The 22,021-nt window shown below is 49.8% G+C and overlaps 1 protein-coding gene across 4 annotated transcripts in view; it reads left to right on the forward strand.

Moving 5' to 3' along the window:
- Positions 1-22,021, forward strand: part of MACF1 (microtubule actin crosslinking factor 1) — a 513,108-nt gene that overhangs the window by 130,419 nt on the left and 360,668 nt on the right. For all 4 annotated transcript variants that reach the window (XM_029570961.1, XM_029570962.1, XM_029570959.1 and 1 more), the window contains 3 exons: positions 70-253; positions 466-629; positions 8,586-8,764. In XM_029570961.1, coding sequence (XP_029426821.1) covers positions 70-253; positions 466-629; positions 8,586-8,764 — 527 coding nt within the window. The remainder of the gene's footprint in view (positions 1-69; positions 254-465; positions 630-8,585; positions 8,765-22,021) is intronic.

A 22,021-nucleotide genomic window follows, 5' to 3' on the forward strand; every position in this document is an offset into this window, starting at 1 on the left:
TCCTTTCCTTGAGTACATTGTGGATAGAGTGTAGAGATGGTGTAAAAGACTTAGATTTTTCTGCCCTAGCTCAGATCCTTGGCGCTTGGAGAGCACCGTCAGGTCATGAAGAATCTCCAGTCTCACTATGATGACTTTCTGGAGGACAGCCGTGACTCCCAGCTCTTTTCAGTAGCAGATCGCTTGCACCTGGAGGAGGGCGTGGATTCCTGCAAACAGCACTACCAGCAGCTAGTGAATTCCATGGAGACTGGTAAATGCTGAAAGAGGGATTTGTGAGGTTTGATGCAGGGTTGCCCTGTGTTTTCGATATCAAACATACTGGGTATAACTACAAGTGTGGAGCTCCTCCCCCACACAGGGAGGAGGAGGGGCTACTGCTGCTAGGCCCTGTGGTTGGGAGGGGGCCCCACTGCTCTGTCTTGCAAAACTTTAAATACCATGGAAAAATGTTTTGTGTTACAGAAGACAAAGATGAATCGCTGGCCAGGACGTATATTTCAGAGCTTTTGAACATCCGTCTACACCTGGAGCAGTGTGAAGAGAAGCTGGCAAGGAGAATGCAGGCCCTGAGCAGCACAGAGAGTGATGTAGTGGAAAGGAATACCCTACGTGTGACAGAGCAGGAGGTGAGCGTGCGGGAAGGACACCCTATGTCTGACAGAGCAGGAGGTGAGCGTGCGGGAAGGACACCCTATGTCTGACAGAGCAGGAGGTGAGCGTGCAGGAAGGACATCCTATGTCTGACAGAGCAGGAGGTGAGCATGTGGGAAGGACACCCTACGTGTGACAGAGCAGGAGGTGAGCGTGCGGGAAGGACACCCTACGTCTGACAGAGCAGGAGGTGAGTGTGTGGGAAGGACACCCTATGTCTGACAGAGGAGGAGGTGAGCGTGCGGGAAGGACACCCTATGTCTGACAGAGCAGGAGGTGAGCGTGCGGGAAGGACACCCTACGTCTGACAGAGCAGGAGGTGAGCGTGCGGGAAGGACACCCTACGTCTGACAGAGCAGGAGGTGAGCGTGCGGGAAGGACACCCTACGTCTGACAGAGCAGGAGGTGAGCGTGCGGGAAGGACACCCTACGTCTGACAGAGCAGGAGGTGAGCGTGCGGGAAGGACACCCTACGTCTGACAGAGCAGGAGGTGAGCGTGCGGGAAGGACATCCTACGTCTGTCAGAGGAGGAGGTGAGCGTGCGGGAAGGACACCCTACGTCTGACAGAGCAGGAGGTGAGCGTGCGGGAAGGACACCCTATGTCTGACAGAGCAGGAGGTGAGCAGGAAGACTCTAGTCCTTGTGGTGTTTTCAGGATATCTCTAAGGTTCCTATTCATACCCCAGATCAGTTCAGGTGTAGAGGGTTTTTCATCCCTACCAGCAGCTAAAGACAGAGAATAAAAGCTTTACTGACACTGTGCAGTCCCTCAGAGATGAACATACTGCATAGTACCAATTGATCTCACAGCAGTCTTTGATACTGTTGACCATAATCTACTTTGCTGACAAATGAGAAACATCGGGATTGAAGGAAATGTACTTAATTGGTTCACCTCATTCCTCGCAAACAGATCTTTCCAAGACCTTCCAACAATCACTGGTCTGACACATTGCAAAGCTCAACAGGCGTTCCGCAAGGTTTAGCGCTGTCTGCAACCCTATTTAATATCTACATGCTGCCCTTGTGCAAATTAATAACAGACCTAGGAATAAAATTCTTCCTTTATGCTGACGATCTGCAATTCTGTATCCCACTAACAAAATCATTTGAAAAAACAGCATCACTTATCTCTGAATATATGGTCACAATAAAAGAAAAACTTGCACAAATGAAACTTTTGATGAACCCCCCAAAAAACCAGAAATTTTTCTGAGCAGAAACCCACCAAAATCTATACCAACAAGCATAGATCTCGGAAATTGCCAATTAATCCCAAGCACTCAAGTGAGAGATCTGGGAGATCAAACTGATGAGAACTTAAGGATGAAAGCCCACATTAGCAAACTGATCAGATCAGGTTTCTATAAGTTGTGAATCCTGAGCAAATTGAAACCTCAACTAAAACACAGCAGATTTCAGAACGGTTTTACAATCTCTAATATTCTCTAACCTGGATTACTGTAATCCCTACTTCTGGGACTTCCATCTAGTCACCTAAAACCTCTACAACTACTGCAAAATGCTGCAGCAAGACTACAGAGCGGAACAAGGAAACAATCACCCCAGTTCTGATCACTCTGTATTCTCTCCCTGTACAATCAAGAATAATCCTCAATGTACCTACAGTAATATTCTATAACATTATATTCAAATAACGATCTGATGGGGATAACATTTAAACCTCATATTCCACCATGAACACTCCGATCTCAAAACAAAGGCCTCCTAGAAATCCAGAGCATCAAATGCAAACAAGAGAGAGAGTGATGTCAGTCGCTGGCTCAAAACTATGGGACTCCATACCAGAAGACCTGCGAACAGTAACAGACATTAAAATTTTAAGACAGAAAATTCCAGTTCATCATAAGTCTGATCACCAGAAATGTCCTAACCAATTCCCCTACCCTTGACCCTTCTATTGCCCAATTATGTCTTTCCTTGATTGTACCTGTTTGATACGCATTCTCTGTCCCTATAGTTTACTACCTGTATGTATGCCTACCTCAGTTTTCACTATTTATTTATGAATGTCTAATCTGTAAACCGTTATGACTAGTGATGTTCACATGGAATGATGGTATATAAAACACATAAATAAATAAATGATAGAGATGCAAATCCTGCAGTTGGACTGAAGATCAGAGAAATTGCTCCCAGGGGTGTTGGGTTTCCATTCTGGGGCCATCCCCCTGGTAGAGAGAGATCAAGCAGGGGCTTTATGACCCTTGTAGGACTTGCACCTAGTCCTAGAGAAGGGTTTGATAGTGAGTGGTGCTGGCTCCCTCACTCCCTGTCCTCTGGACTGTCTGGGATCCTGCCTTCCCGTCTCAGAAAATTCCATCAAAGGGAAAGATTTCTCTTTATTTTTCAAGGGAATTACTGTTTTTTTTGTTTAACAAGTTGACCCTTTAAGAAGTTGAAAAACCCCCAAAGCAAAGGAGCAGCATCAGTATCACATGACTGAAGGGAGAGCAGGCAGAAGAGAAGGTCCTGCCAGTGGTGTGGGCAGTTTGGAGCTGACTTTCTGCTGCACTGCAGAGAGTAGAATAGAGACTTAAAGGTGAACCTGCTGCCGCTTGGGGTTGTGCACAGCGATCATGGCTGTTCCAGATGGGCACGAGAAGCAAGGCCTGGCTGGCAGCGGCAGTTGCTACTCTGATGATTGGGCTGGAGATTAGAGAGTCCCTGCTTCTGTTGGTAGGACTGCAACTGCCTGGTGTGAATGACTTCCATTCGGCGGCTGCAGAGTACGCAACAATCTCTGTTGCAGATATGCAGTCCTGAAGGTCCCTCGGCACAGGGGACTGAAGTTTTCTTTTCAGGCAATTTATGGGGTCTTATCCTTACCACTCAAGGTGACTGTGGTATTAACTTTGGACCCTTGCCTGTCTCTCGCTGTGAATGGAGACAGGAGGTGGGGAGGCTGGTTGGCTGGTTCGCAAGGTTGCCTTCGGAGGTGGTTTTGTCTATGGACTTGGTTGGTCCTTAGTTTTTTTGTCTGTGGCTACCAGTTGGGCAGGGAGGTCTGCTTGCAGAGATAAGTATCTGGCAGCCATAGTCCTTTCGGGGAACCAGTAGGCCCTTCCGAGAAATCTGCAGTTCTAACTGGGGGCTTAAAAGGGGCACAGTAAACCATGATAGAGCCTAGAGGCAGGTGTCTGGCAGCTTGCAGTCCTTTCAGAGCTTGCTTAGACTCACCCAGGAGAGCTCTGGTCAGGGAACCTGAGGAAGTAAAAACGCACAGTGAGATGTGGCTGGTCTACTCTTTCCTAGAAATCATGGGAATGCGATTGGCCCTTTTCTATGAGGAGTGAACCAAGGTAACATCAGACTAATGGGTCCTCATGGGCATAAGGGATGGCTATGCTGTACAACTTGCTCCTTGATCCATGAGGCCTACATGAGCTCCCCATGCACCTCCTGCACCAAACAAGAGGTGGTTCGCACCAAACTAGATCGACTATGAAATCTCAAGGCAATATTCCCAATGCCCACAGAGGAGTGGGATGGAGGTTGGTATTTCATCTATTTCATGGTTCTGAACAAAGAGGGTACCTATCGACCCATTCTAAATCTGTAAAAAGTGAACATGGCTCTGAGTGTGCCATGCTTCTGAATGGAGACCCTACGCTCAAAAATTGCGGCTGTCCGCATAGGGGAGTTCCTAGCTTCTCTGGATCTCACCATAGGCTTTTTACATATTCCCATCCCCCTTCGCTTCATGGTGCTGGGAGAATGTTTTCAGTTTCGTATGGTCCCGTTTGGGCTAGCAACGGCACCTTAATTCGTTCGCCAGGGTGATGGTGGTAGTGGCAGCAGTGCTACAAAAGGAAGGCACTTTAATGCATCCTTATCAGGACGACTGGCTCTTTCGGGTGGAGCTGAAGGACCTATGTCATCTGTTGGTTCAACGAGTCATGCAGATATTACAGACCATTGGCTGGGTAGTATATCTGGCAAAGAGCAACTTGATTCTGACCCAGTCACTGGAGTACCTAGGTGCCCGCTCAATACCAGACCAGACAAAGTTTTTCTCACGGTGGACAGGGTGCTGAAGTTGCAGTCGCAGGTCCACCAGTTATTGCGGCACTCTGTACCCAAAGTCTGGAATTTATTTGCAGGTCCTGCTAGATCTAGCTTATAGAAACATAGAAACATAGAAATGACGGCAGAAGAAGACCGAATGGCCCATCCAGTCTGCCCAGCAAGCCTCACACATTTTTTCTCTCATTCTTATCTGTTACTCTTAGCTCCTTGTTCTATTCCCCTTCCACCCCCACCATTAATGTAGAGAGCAGTGATGGAGCTGCATGCAAGTGAAATATCTAGCTTGATTAGTTAGGGGTAGTAGGGGCAGTAACCGCTGCGATAAGCAAGCTACACCCATGCTTATTTGTTTTACCTAGACTATGTTGTACAGCTCTTGTTGTTTTTTTTTTTCTTCTCCCCTGCTGTAGAAGCAGAGAGCCATGCTGGATATGCCTTGAAAGTGAAGTATCAGGCACATTTGGTTGGGGTAGTAACCGCCGTAACAAGCCAGCTACTCCTCGCTTTGTGATTGCGAATCCTTTTTTTTTTCTTCACCCCTGTCGTTGAAGCTATGCAGGATATGCGTGAAGCATCAGTTTTTTGTTTTTGTTTTTTGTTTTTTTTTTTTCCCCCTGCCGTTGAAGCAGAGAGCTATGCTGGAAATGCGTGATGTATCAGTCTTTCTCCCATGCCGATGCAGCAGAGAACCATGCTGGATATGCATGGAAAGTGAAGTATCAGGCACATTTGGTTTGGGGTAGTAACTGCCGTAACAAGCCAGCTACTCCCCGCATTTTGAGTGCGAACCCTTTTTCTTCTCCTTTGCCGTTGTAGCAGAGAGCTCTGCTGGATGTGTGAAGTATCAGTTATTCTTCTCCCCTGTCATTGAAGCAGAGAGCTATGCTGTATATGCATTGAAAGTGAAGTATCAGGCATATTTGGTTTGGGGTAGTAACCGCCGTAACAAGCCAGCTACTCCCCTCTTTATGAGTGCAAATCCTTTTTTCCATTACCTCTTGCTGTTGAAGCTTAGAGCGATGTAGGAGTCACAGTAAGCATGTGTATGTTTATTTAATAAGGGTATTGTCTCCAGGCAGTAGCCATCATTCTGGCGAGTCACCCACTCTTCATTGGCGGCCTCTTGACTTTATGGATCCGCAGTGTTTATCCCACGCCCCTTTGAAGTCTTTCACAGTTCTGGTCTTCACCACTTCCTCTGGAAGGGCATTCCAGGCATCCACCACCCTCTCCGTGAAGAAATACTTCCTGACATTGGTTCTGAATCTTCCTCCCTGGAGCCTCAAATCGTGACCCCTGGTTCTGCTGATTATTTTCCTACGGAAGAGGTTTGTCGTTGTTTTTGGATCATTAAAACCTTTCAAGTATCTGCTTCTTGGGCATTCACACATAGGAGGCATCTTCAGAGGGCACTTCAGACCCAATGGAACACTCAGCCGAAGGTGTTCCAACTTCAGCTTGGAAATCTATGTTCAGTCTCTCCTGGTGGCTTTCTTGGGTCAATTTGGAGCTGGGTGTAGAGTTGGAGATCCCAGATTAAGTGGTAGTGTCACAAATGTCAGTCTGAAAGGCTGGGAGGGCCATTTACCAGGGGCAAGTGGCACAGAGCTGGTGGTTTATTAGTTGTTTGGAAATGATGGCGTTATTTTTCTTTGTTCCACAGTGGTGCAATCATGCAGTTTGAGTCCTGTTGGACAAGGCAACAATGGTAGCTTATCTCAACCATTAAGGGGGGACCAGGAGTATCATGGTCTCTCAGGTCACCCAGGTGATTTTCTGCTGGATGGAGCAACACCGGATGGCTCTGGCGGTGTCTTGTGTTGCTTGGGTGGACAACATGCAGGCATACTTTCTAAGTCGGTAGGTACTGGATCCTGGAGAATGGGAGCTGATGGCAGAGGCAATGGATCTCAGTCGCTCCAGGCAGGGCATTCCACAGTTGGACTTGATGGCATAGAAGCAGAACACCAAAGCATGCTGCTTTTTTTAGTCACAGATGGGAGGTCGGAGCAGAGGGCCTTGATGATCATGTTCTCCCATGGCCACTTGGGATTCTGTTGTACGTCTTCACTCCTTGGCTACTAATAGGAAGGTGCTAAGGCATATTGACTCTCCCAGGGAGAGTGTTTCTCGTAACTCTGGAATGGCTGTGTCACCTGTAGTTTGTGGACTTGATAAATCCTGAAGGTGGATGAACCTCTAAGGCTCTGGCATCTTCCCAGGTTGCTCCATCAAGGACCAAGCTTATTTGATCAGTCTGCTTGCTTTTGTCTTGCAGCTTGACTTTTGAAAGGAATTCTTTGTGATTGAGAGGCTATTTGGAAGAGGACATTACCACTTGTTGCAGCCTAAGAGACCTTCCACTTCATTGGCTTATGTCAAGGTGTGGAGAATATTTGAGACATGGAGAAGAGGGTTGAACCTATTTGAGCATTGGTGTCTCTTACGCTGGCTTTTTTGCAGAATGGTCTAGCAAAAGGGCTTGTATTTAATTCTCTGTAGTCCAGGTGGCAATTTGGGCTGTTTCATAGGTAGGATGCTCTGGCTATCCCCTGGCTTTGCATCCGGATGTGGTCTGTTTTCTTCAAGGGGTTAAGCTTTTGCATCCTTCAGCGAGGTAAGTGTTCCCCTTGTGGAACCTTAATCTAGTCTTAAAGTCCTTACACTAAAAGTAGTTTTCCTGTGGCTGTTTGGCCAGGAGGATTTTGGAGTTCCAGGCATGGTCTTGTAGGGACGCGTTCCTTGGTGCCTTTGCACACAGTGCCATCCCGTTTACTGAAGGTAGCATCTGCCTTTCACCTCCGACAGTGGAACTTCCCTTGTTTCAGAATTTGGACTCTTCTCTTCCGCATGCTAGGGAACTTCACTTGTTGGGTATCCATGGGGTTCTCTTGTGCTATGTGAAGGTCATCAATGTGTTTTTGGAGGTCCCATCTCCTTTTCCTTCAGTTTGGGGGACGAATAAAGGGAGTAAAGCTTTAAAGCCACCGTTGCTCGATGACTAAGAGACCATTGTACTCGCTTATGTTTGCACAGTGTCCAACTCCTGAGGGACTTCGGGCCCATTCTACTAGGGTGAAGGCGGCATCCTGGGCTGAGGGTCAGTTCATATCCCCACAGGAGATCTGTTGGGCAGTGACTTGTTCTTCTTTACACACTTTCACAAGACAAAACCGACTGGATATTTGGTGCTGGAAGTGACTGGTTTGGGGGGGGAGAGTGTTACGAGCAGGTCTTTCAGATTTCCCCCAGTTTAGGGGAGCTTGGATACATCTCCTATGTCTGGATTGATCTGGGGTATGAGCAGGAATAGAAAATTGGTTGTTACCCATTAATTTTCGTTCCTGGAATAGCACAGGTCAGTTCAGACTGCTGTTTTTCGTTATATAAATAGTAAAGAAATTGTTTTCAATTTAGGAGTTTCATTCTCCTCTGTAGAGGAAAGGACTCCAATTTTTGAGGCTCGATCTTTCCCCTGCCCGGTTTGGGGGTGAAGTTGTTCATTGATTTAATCTCATTTTGGCTTGGGTACAGTTCATACTGAGGGACTGCACAGTGTCAGTGAAGCTTTTCTTCTCTGTTTCCATGCGTTTGGACTGATCTGTGGTATTCCACAGGAACAAAAATGAGCAGGTAAGAACCAATTTTCCTTCTTTATGCACACTGTAAGTCTACCTCATGTATTTTCATTAGGGACATCCTGACAACCTGAGTGGATGGATGTCCACGAGGACTGGAGAATGCCTACTCCTATGTATCTCTCTCTCTCCCTTTGTCTTCCTTCTCCCCCTTTCTCTTCATCTCATTTTCCCACTTTCTCTCTGTCTGTAGTTATACATAATATATATTTCAGTGCTGCTGTTTTCTGCCTCTGTTCAGAAGATGCAGGAAGAACTCAAGAGGTTGAAGTTAGACTTAACACAGGTTTCCGATAAATGTGACCATCTATTGCCTAAGTCTGCACCGGGTTCCAGTGTGGCAAACCTGCGATCTGAACTCCAGCTTCTGGTGCAGAAAATGGATCATGTACATGGATTGTCCTCTGTCTACCTGGACAAGTGAGTAACAAGAGTGGGAGACCACTGTTCTTTGGTGCTGTACATGTGGAAGGGAGGCTTCAATGCTATATGTGTAGGGGAGAGGTCAGGCTGAAGCGTGTGAGAGAACTTTCACTGGATTCCATGAGGTCCATATTCATAGGCTGAGAAGTAGACAAGTTATCTGGATAACCTGCCCCGTATATTCAACGCGATAAATGTCCTGCTAAATATACTTAGTTATCCAGCTACATGTCACTGGATAACTTAAAAACGTAACCGGCTATGTTTGAATATAACTGTTTAGGTTTAAGTTAATGAGCCTTGTGTGGCCGGATAACTTGCTACTTATCTGGATATCTTCAAAAAATATAGTAGCATAGTAATGATGGCATAAAAAGACCAAATGGTCCATCCTGTCTGCCCAGTAAGATTCTTATGGTAGTAACTGCAGGTTACCCCCATGTTTCTGTTACGAGTTATATCTGGGTAAGTAGCGCTTTTAGAAAAAAAAAGAACTAAAGGGGCTTAATACCCAATTTTTCTCTATTCCCACCCCCCCTTCCCAACCAAATAGTAAAGATGCCCTATTGGGCCTTGCATCCTTGTATCCCACATCTCAAAATGACAAAAAAAGTCCCGGCATCGCTATGAGCCTTTTGTCCACACTGCCACCCCCTCCGACAAACTCCTTTCTCAGATTGAAACGTCCTCTCATCACCCCCCCAAGCAATGTTAACTGGGACCTATATGCAGCCCCCAAACAGATCCTCCCCACAACTTACTGAGGCCAAAGAGTCCCTGCTGGGAGCAGGGTCTGCACTTACTCCCAGCAAGGTCCAGAGCAGCTTTTGTCAAAGCAGTGCTGGAAGTGTAAACCACACTCAGTTTACGCTTTCAGTGCTAGAAAGGTTCGTAATTCTATGGTTCTTACTCCTAGGGCTGGAAGTGTTAGGGATCCTACCCCTAGTTCTGTAACCTGAGTGTACTTTATGCTTCCAGTATTAGAAGGGTGGGGACTTTTTTCCCTGTACGTACCCAGATCGGTCCAGACTCCTGGGTTTTGCATCCCTGCCAGCAGATGGAGACAGAGAGAGTCTCACAGACACTGTACATAATCCAGTGTGCCACCTGCAGTCCCCCATATTTCTCTGTCTCCAGCAGATGGTTGATGGTGTAAAACCTGAAGTCTGGAGTATATTTAAAAAAAATAAATAAAAAATTAAAAGTCAAAATTTCTGGATCCTCCCAAGGTGTTATGAGGTCCTGGTGAGGCCAACCCCCTGGTTTGAAGAGGACGAACAGGGGGGTTGGTGACCCTTCTGATACAAAAGGGTCTGGAGGTCCATGGGGTGGACATCTGCTGGTCCAGATCCTTCATCCCTCACGAGACAGCAGTGGAACCTGCTGGCAGTTCTGTGTACAATTCTGGTCGCTGCATCTCAAAAGATATAGTTGGGATGGAGAAGGTACAGAGAAGGGCAACCAAACTGATAAAGGGGATGGAACAGCTCCCCTATGAGGAAAGACTGAAGAGGTTAGGGCTGTTCAGCTTGGAGAAGAGACGGCTGAGGGGGGATATGATAGAGGTCTTTAAGATCATGAGAGGTCTTGAGCGAGTAGATGTGACTCAGTTATTTACACTTTCGGATAATAGATTAGGGGGGCATTCCATGAAGTTAGCAAGTAGCACATTTAAAACTAATCGGAGAAAATTCTTTTTCACTCAATGCACAATTAAGCTCTGGAATTTGTTGCCAGAGGATGTGGTTAGTGCAGTTGGGTTTAAAAAAGGTTTGGATAAGTTCTTGGAGGAGAAGTCCATTAACGGCTATTAATCAAGTTTACTTAGGGAATAGCCATTGCTATTAATTGCATCAGTAGCATGGATTCCCTGTATGTACCCGGATCAGTCCAGACAGTGGGTTGAGCCTCCTGTCCAGCAGAGGGAGACAGAGAAAAACTGAAAACATAGAAACATAGAAATGACGGCAGAAGAAGACCAAACGGCCCATCCAGTCTGCCCAGCAAGCTTCACACATTTTTTCTCTCATACTTATCTGGTTCTCTTAGCCCTTGGTTCTATTTCCCTTCCACCCCCACCATTAACGTAGAGACGTAGAGAGCCGTGATAGAGCTGCATCCAAGTGAAATATGTAGCTTGATTAGTTAGGGGTAGTAGGGGTAGTAACCGCCGCAATAAGCAAGCTACACCCATGCTTATTTGTTTTACCCAGACTATGTTATACAGCCCTCATTGGTTGTTTTTCTTCTCCCCTGCCGTTGAAGCAGGGAGCTATGCTGGATATGCGTGAAGTATCAGTTTTTCTTCTCCCCTGCCGTTGAAGCAGAGAGCTATGCTGGATATGCATCGAAAGTGAAGTATTAGGCACATTTGGTTTGGGGTAGTAACCGCCGTAACAAGCCAGCTACTCCCCGCTTTGTGAGTGCGAATCCTTTTTTCTTCTCCCCTGCCGTTGAAGCAGAGAGCTATGCTGGATATGCGTGAAGCATCAGTTTTTTTTTCCCCCTGCTGTTGAAGCATAGAGCTATGCTGGAAATGCATGATGTATCAGCCTTTCTCCCATGCCGTTGAAGCAGAGAGCCATGCTGGATATGCATCGAAAGTGAAGTATCAGGCACATTTGTTTTGGGGTAGTAACCGCCGTAACAAGCCAGCTACTCCCCGCTTTGTGAGTGCGAACCCTTTTTTCTTCTCCCCTGCCGTTGAAGCAGAGAACTATGCTGTATATGCATTGAAAGTGAAGTATCAGGCTTATTTGGTTTGGGGTCTCCTATATCAGGTCTCCTATATCAGGACAGTGCTCACCCTGTGTCCCTTCAGTATTTCTCTGTCTCCCAGCAGAGGCAGATAGCAGAACCTGTTCCCTCTATTTATTCAATTCTTGAGAAATCTCCTTTTTCTGCCTTGTGCAGGGATCAAGCAAGTATTCTCATTTCATTTTAAAGTTAACATCTTTTAAAGTTAAAAAAAAAAAAAAAAGAAAAGCATTTTTGGTGATTGATTTTAGGAGCAGCTTGCTTGCTCCTCTCTTATTGGGTCTAGGGGGGCTCTGCTCCTTGATTTTATTCAGCCTGGGACCCTTCCCGGTGAGCTGCTTGGCTTGGGGTGACGCTGGTGGTCCAGTCCCTTTCCCACGCAGACCCAGAGGGGGGTAGCATTCCTCGGATCTGCTGACAGAGAAGTGCATTCCTCTGGTCTGCTGACAGAGAAGTGCTTTCCTCGGGTCTGCTGACAGAGAAGTGCATTCCTCGGATCTGCTGACAGAGAAGTGCATTCCTCGGGTCTGCTGACAGATAAGTGCATTCCTCGGGTCTGCTGACAGAGAGGTGCATTCCTCGGGTCTGCTGACAGAGAAGTGCATTCCTCGGGTCTGCTGACAGAGAGGTGCATTCCTCGGGTCTGCTGACAGAGAGGTGCATTCCTCGGGTCTGCTGACAGAGAAGTGCATTCCTGGGGTCTGCTGACAGAGAGGTGCATTCCTGGGGTCTGCTGACAGAGAGGTGCATTCCTGGGGTCTGCTGACAGAGAGGTGCATTCCTCGGGTCTGCTGACAGAGAAGTGCATTCCTCGGGTCTGCTGACAGAGAAGTGCATTCCTCGGGTCTGCTGACAGAGAGGTGCATTCCTGGGGTCTGCTGACAGAGAGGTGCATTCCTGGGGTCTGCTGACAGAGAAGTGCATTCCTCGGGTCTGCTGACAGAGAGGTGCATTCCTGGGGTCTGCTGACAGAGAAGTGCATTCCTGGGGTCTGCTGACAGAGAGGTGCATTCCTCGGGTCTGCTGACAGAGAAGTGCATTCCTCGGGTCTGCTGACAGAGAAGTGCATTCCTCGGGTCTGCTGACAGAGAGGTGCATTCCTCGGGTCTGCTGACAGAGAGGTGCATTCCTGGGGTCTGCTGACAGAGAGGTGCATTCCTGGGGTCTGCTGACAGAGAGGTGCATTCCTGGGGTCTGCTGACAGAGAGGTGCATTCCTGGGGTCTGCTGACAGAGAGGTGCATTCCTGGGGTCTGCTGACAGAGAAGTGCATTCCTGGGGTCTGCTGACAGAGAAGTGCATTCCTGGGGTCTGCTGACAGAGAAGTGCATTCCTGGGGTCTGCTGACAGAGAGGTGCATTCCTGGGGTCTGCTGACAGAGAGGTGCATTCCTGGGGTCTGCTGACAGAGAGGTGCATTCCTCGGGTCTGCTGACAGAGAGGTGCATTCCTGGGGTCTGCTGACAGAGAGGTGCATTCCTGGGGTCTGCTGACAGAGAGGTGCATTCCTGGGGTCTGCTGACAGAGAGGTGCATTCCTCGGGTCTGCTGACAGAGAGGTGCATTCCTCGGGTCTGCTGACAGAAGTGCATTCCTCGGGTCTGCTGACAGAGAAGTGCATTCCTCTGTGCTTTTAAAACAGAACAGGGTTTCAGTGCTGACCGGCAAGCAGCTGTTTTTTGCTTCAGGGGAAGATGCGGGTGACTGAATCTCCTTTCCCTGCTCGCTGCCAGGCTCAAGTAAACTTTGCCGTCTCCTTCGCGGCAGTTTTGTCCCCTTCCCCCTTGCCTCATTCCGCACTGTGCATCGCGTGTGGAGAGTCGGCTTCCAGGCTCTCCCGCAAAGGGCTCTGTTCACGGTGCCTGCCCCCGACAAGATCAGCTTTAAAGTCCAATCCCTGTAAGCGTGCTTCGAGGCCGGCCCCGTTCCTGCAAACCGCGGGAACGCTGGCCTTTTTGTCTGCAGGTCTGTCTTCCGATTCTGTGCCAGCTGGGGGAGGGGACACGATTTCTACACAGAGCCCACCACATTTAAGCCTCGTGGACCCACTGGATGCCGGATTGGACCCTCAGCCCTCTAGTTCCCCTCCCCCGATACCTGCTAAGGCCCCTGCACATTTCTCCACTGATTTTGTGCTGCTTTTACATAAGGCATATGTTGCCAGCCTTCTGCAGCAGGATGACCCACCTTCAGATCCTTCTCCAGTTCTGGTCCCTACTGGTCCCCCCCCCCCCACCCCCCCAGCTAAGATCCCTAGGGCCCCTGTGGCTCAGGGGTCCAAGATCCCAGACTCTCAAGCGGCGGCTCGGATTCGGGTTGTGCCGGGTGCCCCAACACCTCTGAATCTGCCTACTGTCTCTCCGCAACTCCCAGACACCAACCCAGCTGACCCTGTTGGGGATCCTCTCACCCAGAATCCTCCGGTGGAAGGGGATGACCCCCAGGTGTTGCGGCTGTTCCAGCGGGAGGAGCTGGACCCGCTCATTCCTTTTGTCTTAGCTGAGCTGGGCATCGATTCTCCCACGGATGCCACCCCGAGTGCCCCGTCCTCTAGCACCGCGGATCCGGTCCTAGCGGGTCTGCGGGTGCCGCCACGTACCTTCCCTTTTCATCTAATGCTGATGCAATTGTTGCTACGGGAATGGGAAGCTCCAGAAGCCGGCTTACGGGTTGGCAGAACCATGAATAAGCTCTATCTCCTGGAGCAGTGTTTGGATATGCTCAAGACCCCTAAGGTGGACGCTTCGGTTTCCGCGGTTACGAAGAGAACCACGATCCCAGTGGTGGGAGCAAAGGCCTTGAAAGATCTTCAGGATCACAAGGTGGAGGTCTATCTTAAGAGAATCTTTGAAGTTCTGGCGCTCGAAGTCTGGGCGACAATCTGTAGCAGTCTCATGCAGCGAGCAAGTCTAAGGGGGGTTCAACAACTCCTCAGCACCCAGGACCTCCCATCTGCAGAGGTGGAACAGGCAGAGCAACTGGAGGGCGCCACTGTGTATGGAGCGGCTGCCCTCTATGATCTTCTCCGGATGCAGGCCAGAGCCATGGTTTCTGCGGTCTTGGCCAGAAGACTCCTCTGGCTGTGAAACTGGGTGGCAGATTCCTCCTCCAAATCACAATTGGGCACTCTCAAGGGTAAGTTGCTGTTTGGGGAGGATCTGGAGCAGCTTATTAAATCTTTAGGTGACAACAAGATTCATAAGCTGCCTGAGGACCGTCCTAGACAGTCCAAGTCATTTTTTCCTTCCTGCTCTCATTTTCGGGGTCAGCGCAGGTACGATAGGCCTCGAGGGGCTGCTCAAAGGATGTCCTCCTCGAGATCCCAGTCTTGGTTGCATTCCTTTCATGGCCGACGGCCGTTCCGAGATGGTCAGTCTCAAGGAGCTGCCACAAAGCCTTCCCAATGAAATGAGGCGGGCCTGTTCCAGACTTAGGTGGATGTCTGTTCCTATTTCTCGAAGAATGGGCCAAAGTTACTTCAGATCAGTGGGTTCTCGAAGTGTTCGAACGAGGTTACACAGATAAGTATGAGAGAAAAAATGTGTGAAGCTTGCTGGGCAGACTGGATGGGCCATTTGGTCTTCTTCTGCCGTCATTTCTATGTTTCTATGTTTCTATGTTACGCTTTAGAGTTTGCTCGGGATCTCCCAGACCGATACCTAATATCTCCTTGTGGGAGTCGCAAGCGTCCTGCAGTCTGCCAGACTCTCAACAGGCTTCGGGAGCTCGGGCCTATAGTTCCGGACCCACTGGAGGAGAGAAGGTCCGGCCAGTATTCCATTTACTTCTTCATTCCCAAGAAGGATGGCTCCTTCCGACCGATCCTGGACCTCAAGAGAGTCGTCAAAGTGCTCAAGGTTCCCCATTTTCGGATGGAGACCCTGAGGGCAGTCATAGCTGTGGTTTGCTCTGGCGAATTCCTTGTCTCTCTCTACTTGATGGAGATTACCTTCACATCCCAATTTGCCTGGACCATCAGAAGTACCATCGCTTCAACATCCTGGGACAGCACTACCGGTTTTGGGCGCTTCCGTTCGGTCTGGCCACCACCCCTCGCACATTCACCAAGGTCATGGTGGTAGTGGTGGCCTTCCTCCGGTGGGAGGGAGTTCTGGTCCAGCCCTACCTGGACAATTGGCTCATTCAAGCAAAGTCGGAGGAACTCTGTGTGATAGCAGTCAGCAGGGTATTATCGGTCCTCTTCTCCCTCGGGTGGATAGTCAATTTCTCCAAGAGCAACCTCAAGCCATCACAGGTCCTGGAGTTCTTAGGAGCGCGCTTCGACACTCGGGTAGCCAAAGTCTTCCTGCCCGGGCGCTCAAGCTCATGGAGGAAGTGCAACATCTCTTGTCTCTTTCGGTACCCACATCCTGGGACTACCTCCAGGTTCTGGGTTCTATGGCTTCAACTATCGATTTGGTTCCTTGGGCTTTTGTGCATATGTGTCCGTTACAGAAAGCCTTGCTGTCCTGCTGGAAGCTGGTCTCTGAGCAGTACTGGACACCTTTACCTCTCTCCGACTCTACATCGCCAGCATGCAGTGGTGGCTATCACTCGCCCACCTGTTGAAGGGAATGCCTCTGAAGACACCGCAGTGGATTGTCACGATGTATGCCAGCCTCTCCGGCTGGGGAGCGGTGTGCCAGAATCAGTCTACTCAGGGCCAGTGGTCAACGGTCCAGTTCCGTTGGCATATCAATCGTCTGGAGGCCTGTGCAGTGCCCCCAAGGAGCGGGTACCCAGGTTAGAGAAATACCCCGAAGGGCAGAGAGAGCTTCCATCAGCAGCAGGAAGCAGCAGAGTAGCTCAGACCGGAGGCTTTCCATCCATTCACAATCCTTGCTAACTCACAGGTCGATCCAGTAAAGTGTGCTCCGTCGGAGCGCACTGTCACCCTGCTCTGGACGCGTGTTTTCCCTTACCCCTTATTCAGTAAGGGGAGGAAAACACGCGGCCCACCCGCGGCACCTAATAGCGCCCTCAACATGCAAATGCATGTTGATGGCCCTATTAGGTATTCCCGAGCGATCCAGTAAGTAAAATGTGCAGCCAAGCCGCACATTTTACTCTAAGAAATTAGCGCCGCCCAAAGGTCGGCGCTAATTTCTTCCGGCGCCAGGGAAGTGCACAGAAAAGCAGTAAAAACTGCTTTTCTGTGCACCCTCCGACTTAATATCATAGCGATATTAAGTGGGAGGTCCCCAAAAGTATAAAAAAGTTAAAAAAAAATAAAAAAATAAAAAAAAAATTTGAATTCGGCCCGCGGCTGTCGGGCCGAAAACCGGACGCTCAATTTTGCCGGCGTCCGGTTTCCGAGCCCGTGGCTGTCAGCGGGCTCGAGAACCGACGCCGGCAAAATTGAGCGTCGGCTGTCAAACCTGCTGACAGCCGCCGCTCCAGGCCAAAAGGAGGCGCTAGGGACGCGCTAGTGTCCCTAGCGCCTCCTTTTCCTCGTTTGCACCGCGTCGCCTAATTTAAATACTGGATCGTGCGCACCGGCGAGGGGCCGGTGCGCGCGCCGGGAGAGCGGGCGTTAGGCCGCTCTCCCACGGACTTTACTGGATCGGGCTGTCAACGAGCTAGCAAACAAGGGCAGGCTAAATACCTGGATGGCGTGACGTCACTTGAGTGGGATGCCCCCGAAGTTCCCGCCATGACGTGGATAAAGACGTGGGTGGCATGCGCGCGCACCATAGGAGGCCCTTAAGAGAAAGATGGCATGAGGCTATGCCATTGCCGTTCTGGGGACGCCGGGAGAGCGGCATGCAGACGCGGCAGTAGCCATCTTCCTAAGGCTAGCGGGGAGAGCAGAGAGAGAGGTGAGGGACAAAGGTCGAAGCCGTCTGAGACCGGACGCAACAATTACCTCACTCATTGTATTTCTTTCCAGATCATTTATAAATATACAAGCCATTAAGCCCGTAACAACGGGCTACATTAAAATTTTTTTTTTGGTCCATTTCCTTTCCACTCCCTCCCCCCACCTCTCTCTCTCTCTCTCTCTCACCTCCCCTCACACCTCCCTCTCTCTCTCCTCCCTCCCTCCCTCCTCCCTCCCTCCCTCTCACCTCCCCCCCACCTCCCTCTCTCTCTCCTCCCTCCCTCCTCCCTCCCTCCCTCTCACCCTCCCCCACCTCCTCTCTCCTCGTTCCCTCCCCCCAGCCTCCCTCTCCTCTCTCCTCCCTCCTCCTCCTCTCTACCCGCTACGCACCCCCCACCTCACTCCCTCCCCTCCCACCTCCCTCTCTCCCCCTCCCCTCCCCCCCTCTCCCTCCCCTCCCACCTCACTCTCTTCCACCTCCCCTCAGCTCACTCTCCTCCCAGCTCATCCACAACCGGCAGACAGGGGGTGTCCCTCCCGCGCGCGCGCCGCCACCGTTACTGCTCCTCCCTGTCTCTCGCACGCTGCCGCCGCTACTGCTCCTCCCTGCCTCTCTCTCTCGTACGCGCGCGCGTCGCCGCCGCTACTGCTCCTCCCTGCCTCTCTCTCTCGTACGCGCGCGCGTCGCCGCCACTATTGCTCCTCCCTGCCTCTCGTGTGCGCGTCGCTGCCGCGGCTACTGCTCGTCGTCGCCGCCACCGCCGCCGGTCCTGCTCGCTGCCGCTGCCGGTCCTGCTCCTAAGGAGCAGGCGCCATTTTTTTTCCTGACACGCTGCGCTCTGGCCGATGTACGCGCATGCGCAGTAGAGCTGCTCTCTACTGCGCATTTGCGGCACGTCGGTCAAGCTTCGTTTATTAGTATAGATTGAAAAGTACGGATCCTGCCCCAATACAGATCCCTGAGGCACTCCACTGTCCACTCCCTTCCACTGAGAAAATTGTCCATTTAATCCTACTCTCTGTTTCCTGTCTTTAACCAGTTTGTAATCCATGAAAGGACATCGCCACCTATCCCATGACTTTTTACTTTTCCTAGAAGCCTCTCATGAGGAACTTTGTCAGATGCCTTCTGAAAATCCAAGTATACTATATCTGCAGGTTCACCTTTATCCACATGTGTATTAACTCCTTCAAAAAGGTGAAGCAGATTTGTGAGGCAAGACTTGCCCTGGGTAAAGCCATGCTGACTTTGTTCCATTAAACCATGTCTTTCTATATGTTCTGTGATTTTGATATTTAGAACACTTCCCACTATTTTTCCTGGCACTGAAGTCAGACTAACCGGTCTGTAGTTTCCTGCATCGCCCCTGGAGCCCTTTTTAAATATTGGGGTTACATTAGCAACCCTCCAGTCTTCAGGTACAATGGATGATTTTAATGATAGGTTACACATTTTTACTAATAGGTCTGAAATTTCATTTTTTAGTTCCTTCAGAACTCTGGGGTGTATACCATCCGGTCCAGGTGATTTACTACTCTTCAGTTTGTCAATCAGGCCTACCACATCTCCTAGGTTCACTGTGATTTAGTTCAGCAGCACCTACCCCAGTACTTCCTGGGCTAGGCATGAACCTGGCTGCCTTCTCTTGGGTGGAATTTTTTCCAGGGCCTTCAAGCCTTTGTACAGGCACAGTCTGGATGGAACCTAAACTGGTAAGCCCTCCCTCTCCCACTCCTATGACAGACCTTGAGGCATGCCTTGCCTCACCAAGGGTATCCATGGCAGGGACTTGGACGCCATGGTGGAGGATCCAGATTCGTTGGAACCATTCTAATTTCCCTATGGAAAGCCTCTTGCTAATTTCTAGTACTGGAAGCCATCCAGGAGTTGATTGACCTGGACTGGGGCGCCTCAGAAGCACTAGCGTTAGAAGCTCTATATTTACTGGATCCGGCAGTGAGAGCGCGTTTGCAATTCCCTAAGGTGGAAGCGCTGGTCTGCACCGTCTTGAAGCGAACAACTATCCCAGTGGAGAGAGGAGCGGCCTTGAAGAATGCGCATAATACTCGGATGGAGTCCATCCTTAAAACAAGCCTTTGATGCGACAGCAATTACCTTACAGATTGTTTCTTTTTGTGCCTTTGTAGCCCTTTTATCTGACATGGGCTCTAACCTAGTCCGTACCTCGGCCAGAGGTGTGGCCTCAGTGGTAGCAGCAAGAAGACAGCTATGGCTGTGAAATTGGTCAGCTGACACAACCTCTAAGGCAAGCCTCACAAAGATGCCCTTTAAGTGAGCATGCCTCTTCGGAAGTGATTGGGAAAAACTGGACAGTAAATGGGGTGAATCTCCAGGGCCAGGAAGATAAGAGAAAGCAGTTACAGCACCCCTCACCCATGAGGGGTTGATCCAGGGTTCCCAATGCTTTTGGCCTTACAGAACCTCAACATTTCATAGGTCTTGATCCTTCGGGAGGTCTCAGTCCTTTCAGAGATGACAGTTCAAGTGAAGGGCAGGTTTGGGTTCAAGTTAGTCTCGAACCCCCCCAATGAAGTTTTGCTGACCCATCCTTGGAGCGAAGAAATAGGATGTTGGCTGTCCCTCTTTTACCAGCAGTGGGTCAACATCACTTCAGACAAATGGGTTCTAGATGTCCTACAAGAAGGATATGTACTAGAGTTTTGCTACTCTCCTCAGGACATGTCCATGATGTCTCCTTGCCACTCCCAGCATGAAAAGCAGACAGTGGATTCTATCTTGGTAAGGCTTCTCAGGTTGAGGGCTATAATTCCAGTACCTGCGCCCCAGGAAGATACGAAGTGTTATTCCATCTATCTCGTCATACCCAAGGAGGGGAGGGTTCCTTTTGCCCTATCCTGGACCCTCAAGTATATCAACCGACATCTACGAGTAATTCATTTCCGCATGGAAAATCTGCGCCTCATGATAATGGCCATACAACCAAGAGAGTTCTTAACCTCACTAACCTTTCTGAGGCCTACCTTCATATTCCAATCTGGCAAGAAAATCAGCGTTGCCTACGCTTTGCAGTACTGGGCCACTATTATCAGTTCTGGGCGCTACCCTCTGATCTGGCCATTGCCCCATAACATTTTCCAAGATTGTGGTGGTCGTAATGGCGGTACTGAGAAAAGAAGGGAGTACTGAGAAAAGAAGGGAGTGGTGCACTCGTACTTGGACGACTGGATGATCTGGGCGAAGTCCATGGAAGAGAGTCTCAGGGTGACCAGCATGGGGACCTCCCTGCTTCAGGAAGTCAGTTGGGTCATATACACGGGCAAAAGCAGTCTCAAACCCTCCCAGTCCTTGGAATTTCTGGGAGTCTGGTTCGGCACCAAGCAGTGCAATGTTTTCCTCCCACCCATGCAGATAAGGAAGTTGATGTCCCATGTGTATCAGTTGATGAACACGATTCGTCTGACGATGTGGAGCTATCTGCAGGTTCTCGGTTTGATGGCGTCAACCCTAGAGGTAGTACTGTGAGCGAGGACACATGTAACCACTGCAACACTCCTTGCTGTCACATTGGAACCGCTGTCTTAAGACTTTTCGATTTGCCTCCACCTACCAGTGGAATTATGTTCTCAACTCCAGTGGTGGCTGCAGGAAGCTCACCTGGGAAGAATGTAACCCTGTTCCTGCCAAACTCACTGGTCTTCATGATAGACGTGAGCCTCCGGGGCTGGGAAGCTCACTTTCAGGAACTGACGGCCCAGGGACGATGATCCAAGGAAGAGGCACTCTGGAGCATAAACTGCCTGGAAGCTCAGGCAGTCAGATTGGTGTGTCCACAGTTTGGCCACATACTCCATGGTCAAGTGGTCCATGCAGACAGTGCAACATCGGTACCCTACTTCAGCTGCCAGGGGGAACCAAACCCAGCAAGTGTCACAGGAGATGGAACTCCTTGTGGAATGGGCGGAAATACATCTACAGATGATCTCAGCCTCCCACATCACAGGGAAAGACAACGTCAGAGCAGACTTCCTAAGCAGGGAGAGTCTGGATCCAGGAGAATGGGTGTTGTCAGCCAAAGCCTTTCAGCTGGTGATAGAACATTATGGCCTCCCCTCCATTGACCTGTGGGCCGCATCTCACAATGCGAAGGTTCCCTGATTCTTCAGTCACAGAAGAGATCAATGGTCCCTGGGGATCGATGCTGTCATTCAGACCTGGCCAGAAAAGTACTTACTATATGTCTTTCCTCCGTGGCCCCTGCTGGTCAGGGTCATTTGCAGAATTGAGTGCCACAGGGGATTAATCCTACTAGTAGCTCCAGATTGGCCCAGGCGTCCGTGGTATGCGCACATGCAGAGACTCCGTGTGGAAACCCTCCTGGGCCTACCATCGCACGGGGACCTTCTTCAGCAAGGTCCAGTCCTACATGAGGATCAGTCTCTATTCTGTCTTACAGTTTGGCCCTTGAGAGGGCCCGCCTGATGAAGCGTGGATATTTGGCGGTAGTAATTACCACCTTGCTTCGGCCGTGGAAGTTCTTTATGTCCTTAGCATATGTGCAGGTCTGGAGAGTATATGAAGCCTGGTGCAAGGAATGTGGTGTTTCCCCTCAGACTGTCAAATCCCACTGATTCTGGAATTTTTACAGGACGGCTTGAAGATCCAGGTAACAGCTCTTTCCTGTTTCGGGGGCGAGGTG

The sequence above is a fragment of the Rhinatrema bivittatum genome, chromosome 11, assembly GCF_901001135.1.
Source record: "Rhinatrema bivittatum chromosome 11, aRhiBiv1.1, whole genome shotgun sequence".
Classification (NCBI taxonomy): Eukaryota; Metazoa; Chordata; class Amphibia; order Gymnophiona; family Rhinatrematidae; genus Rhinatrema; species Rhinatrema bivittatum.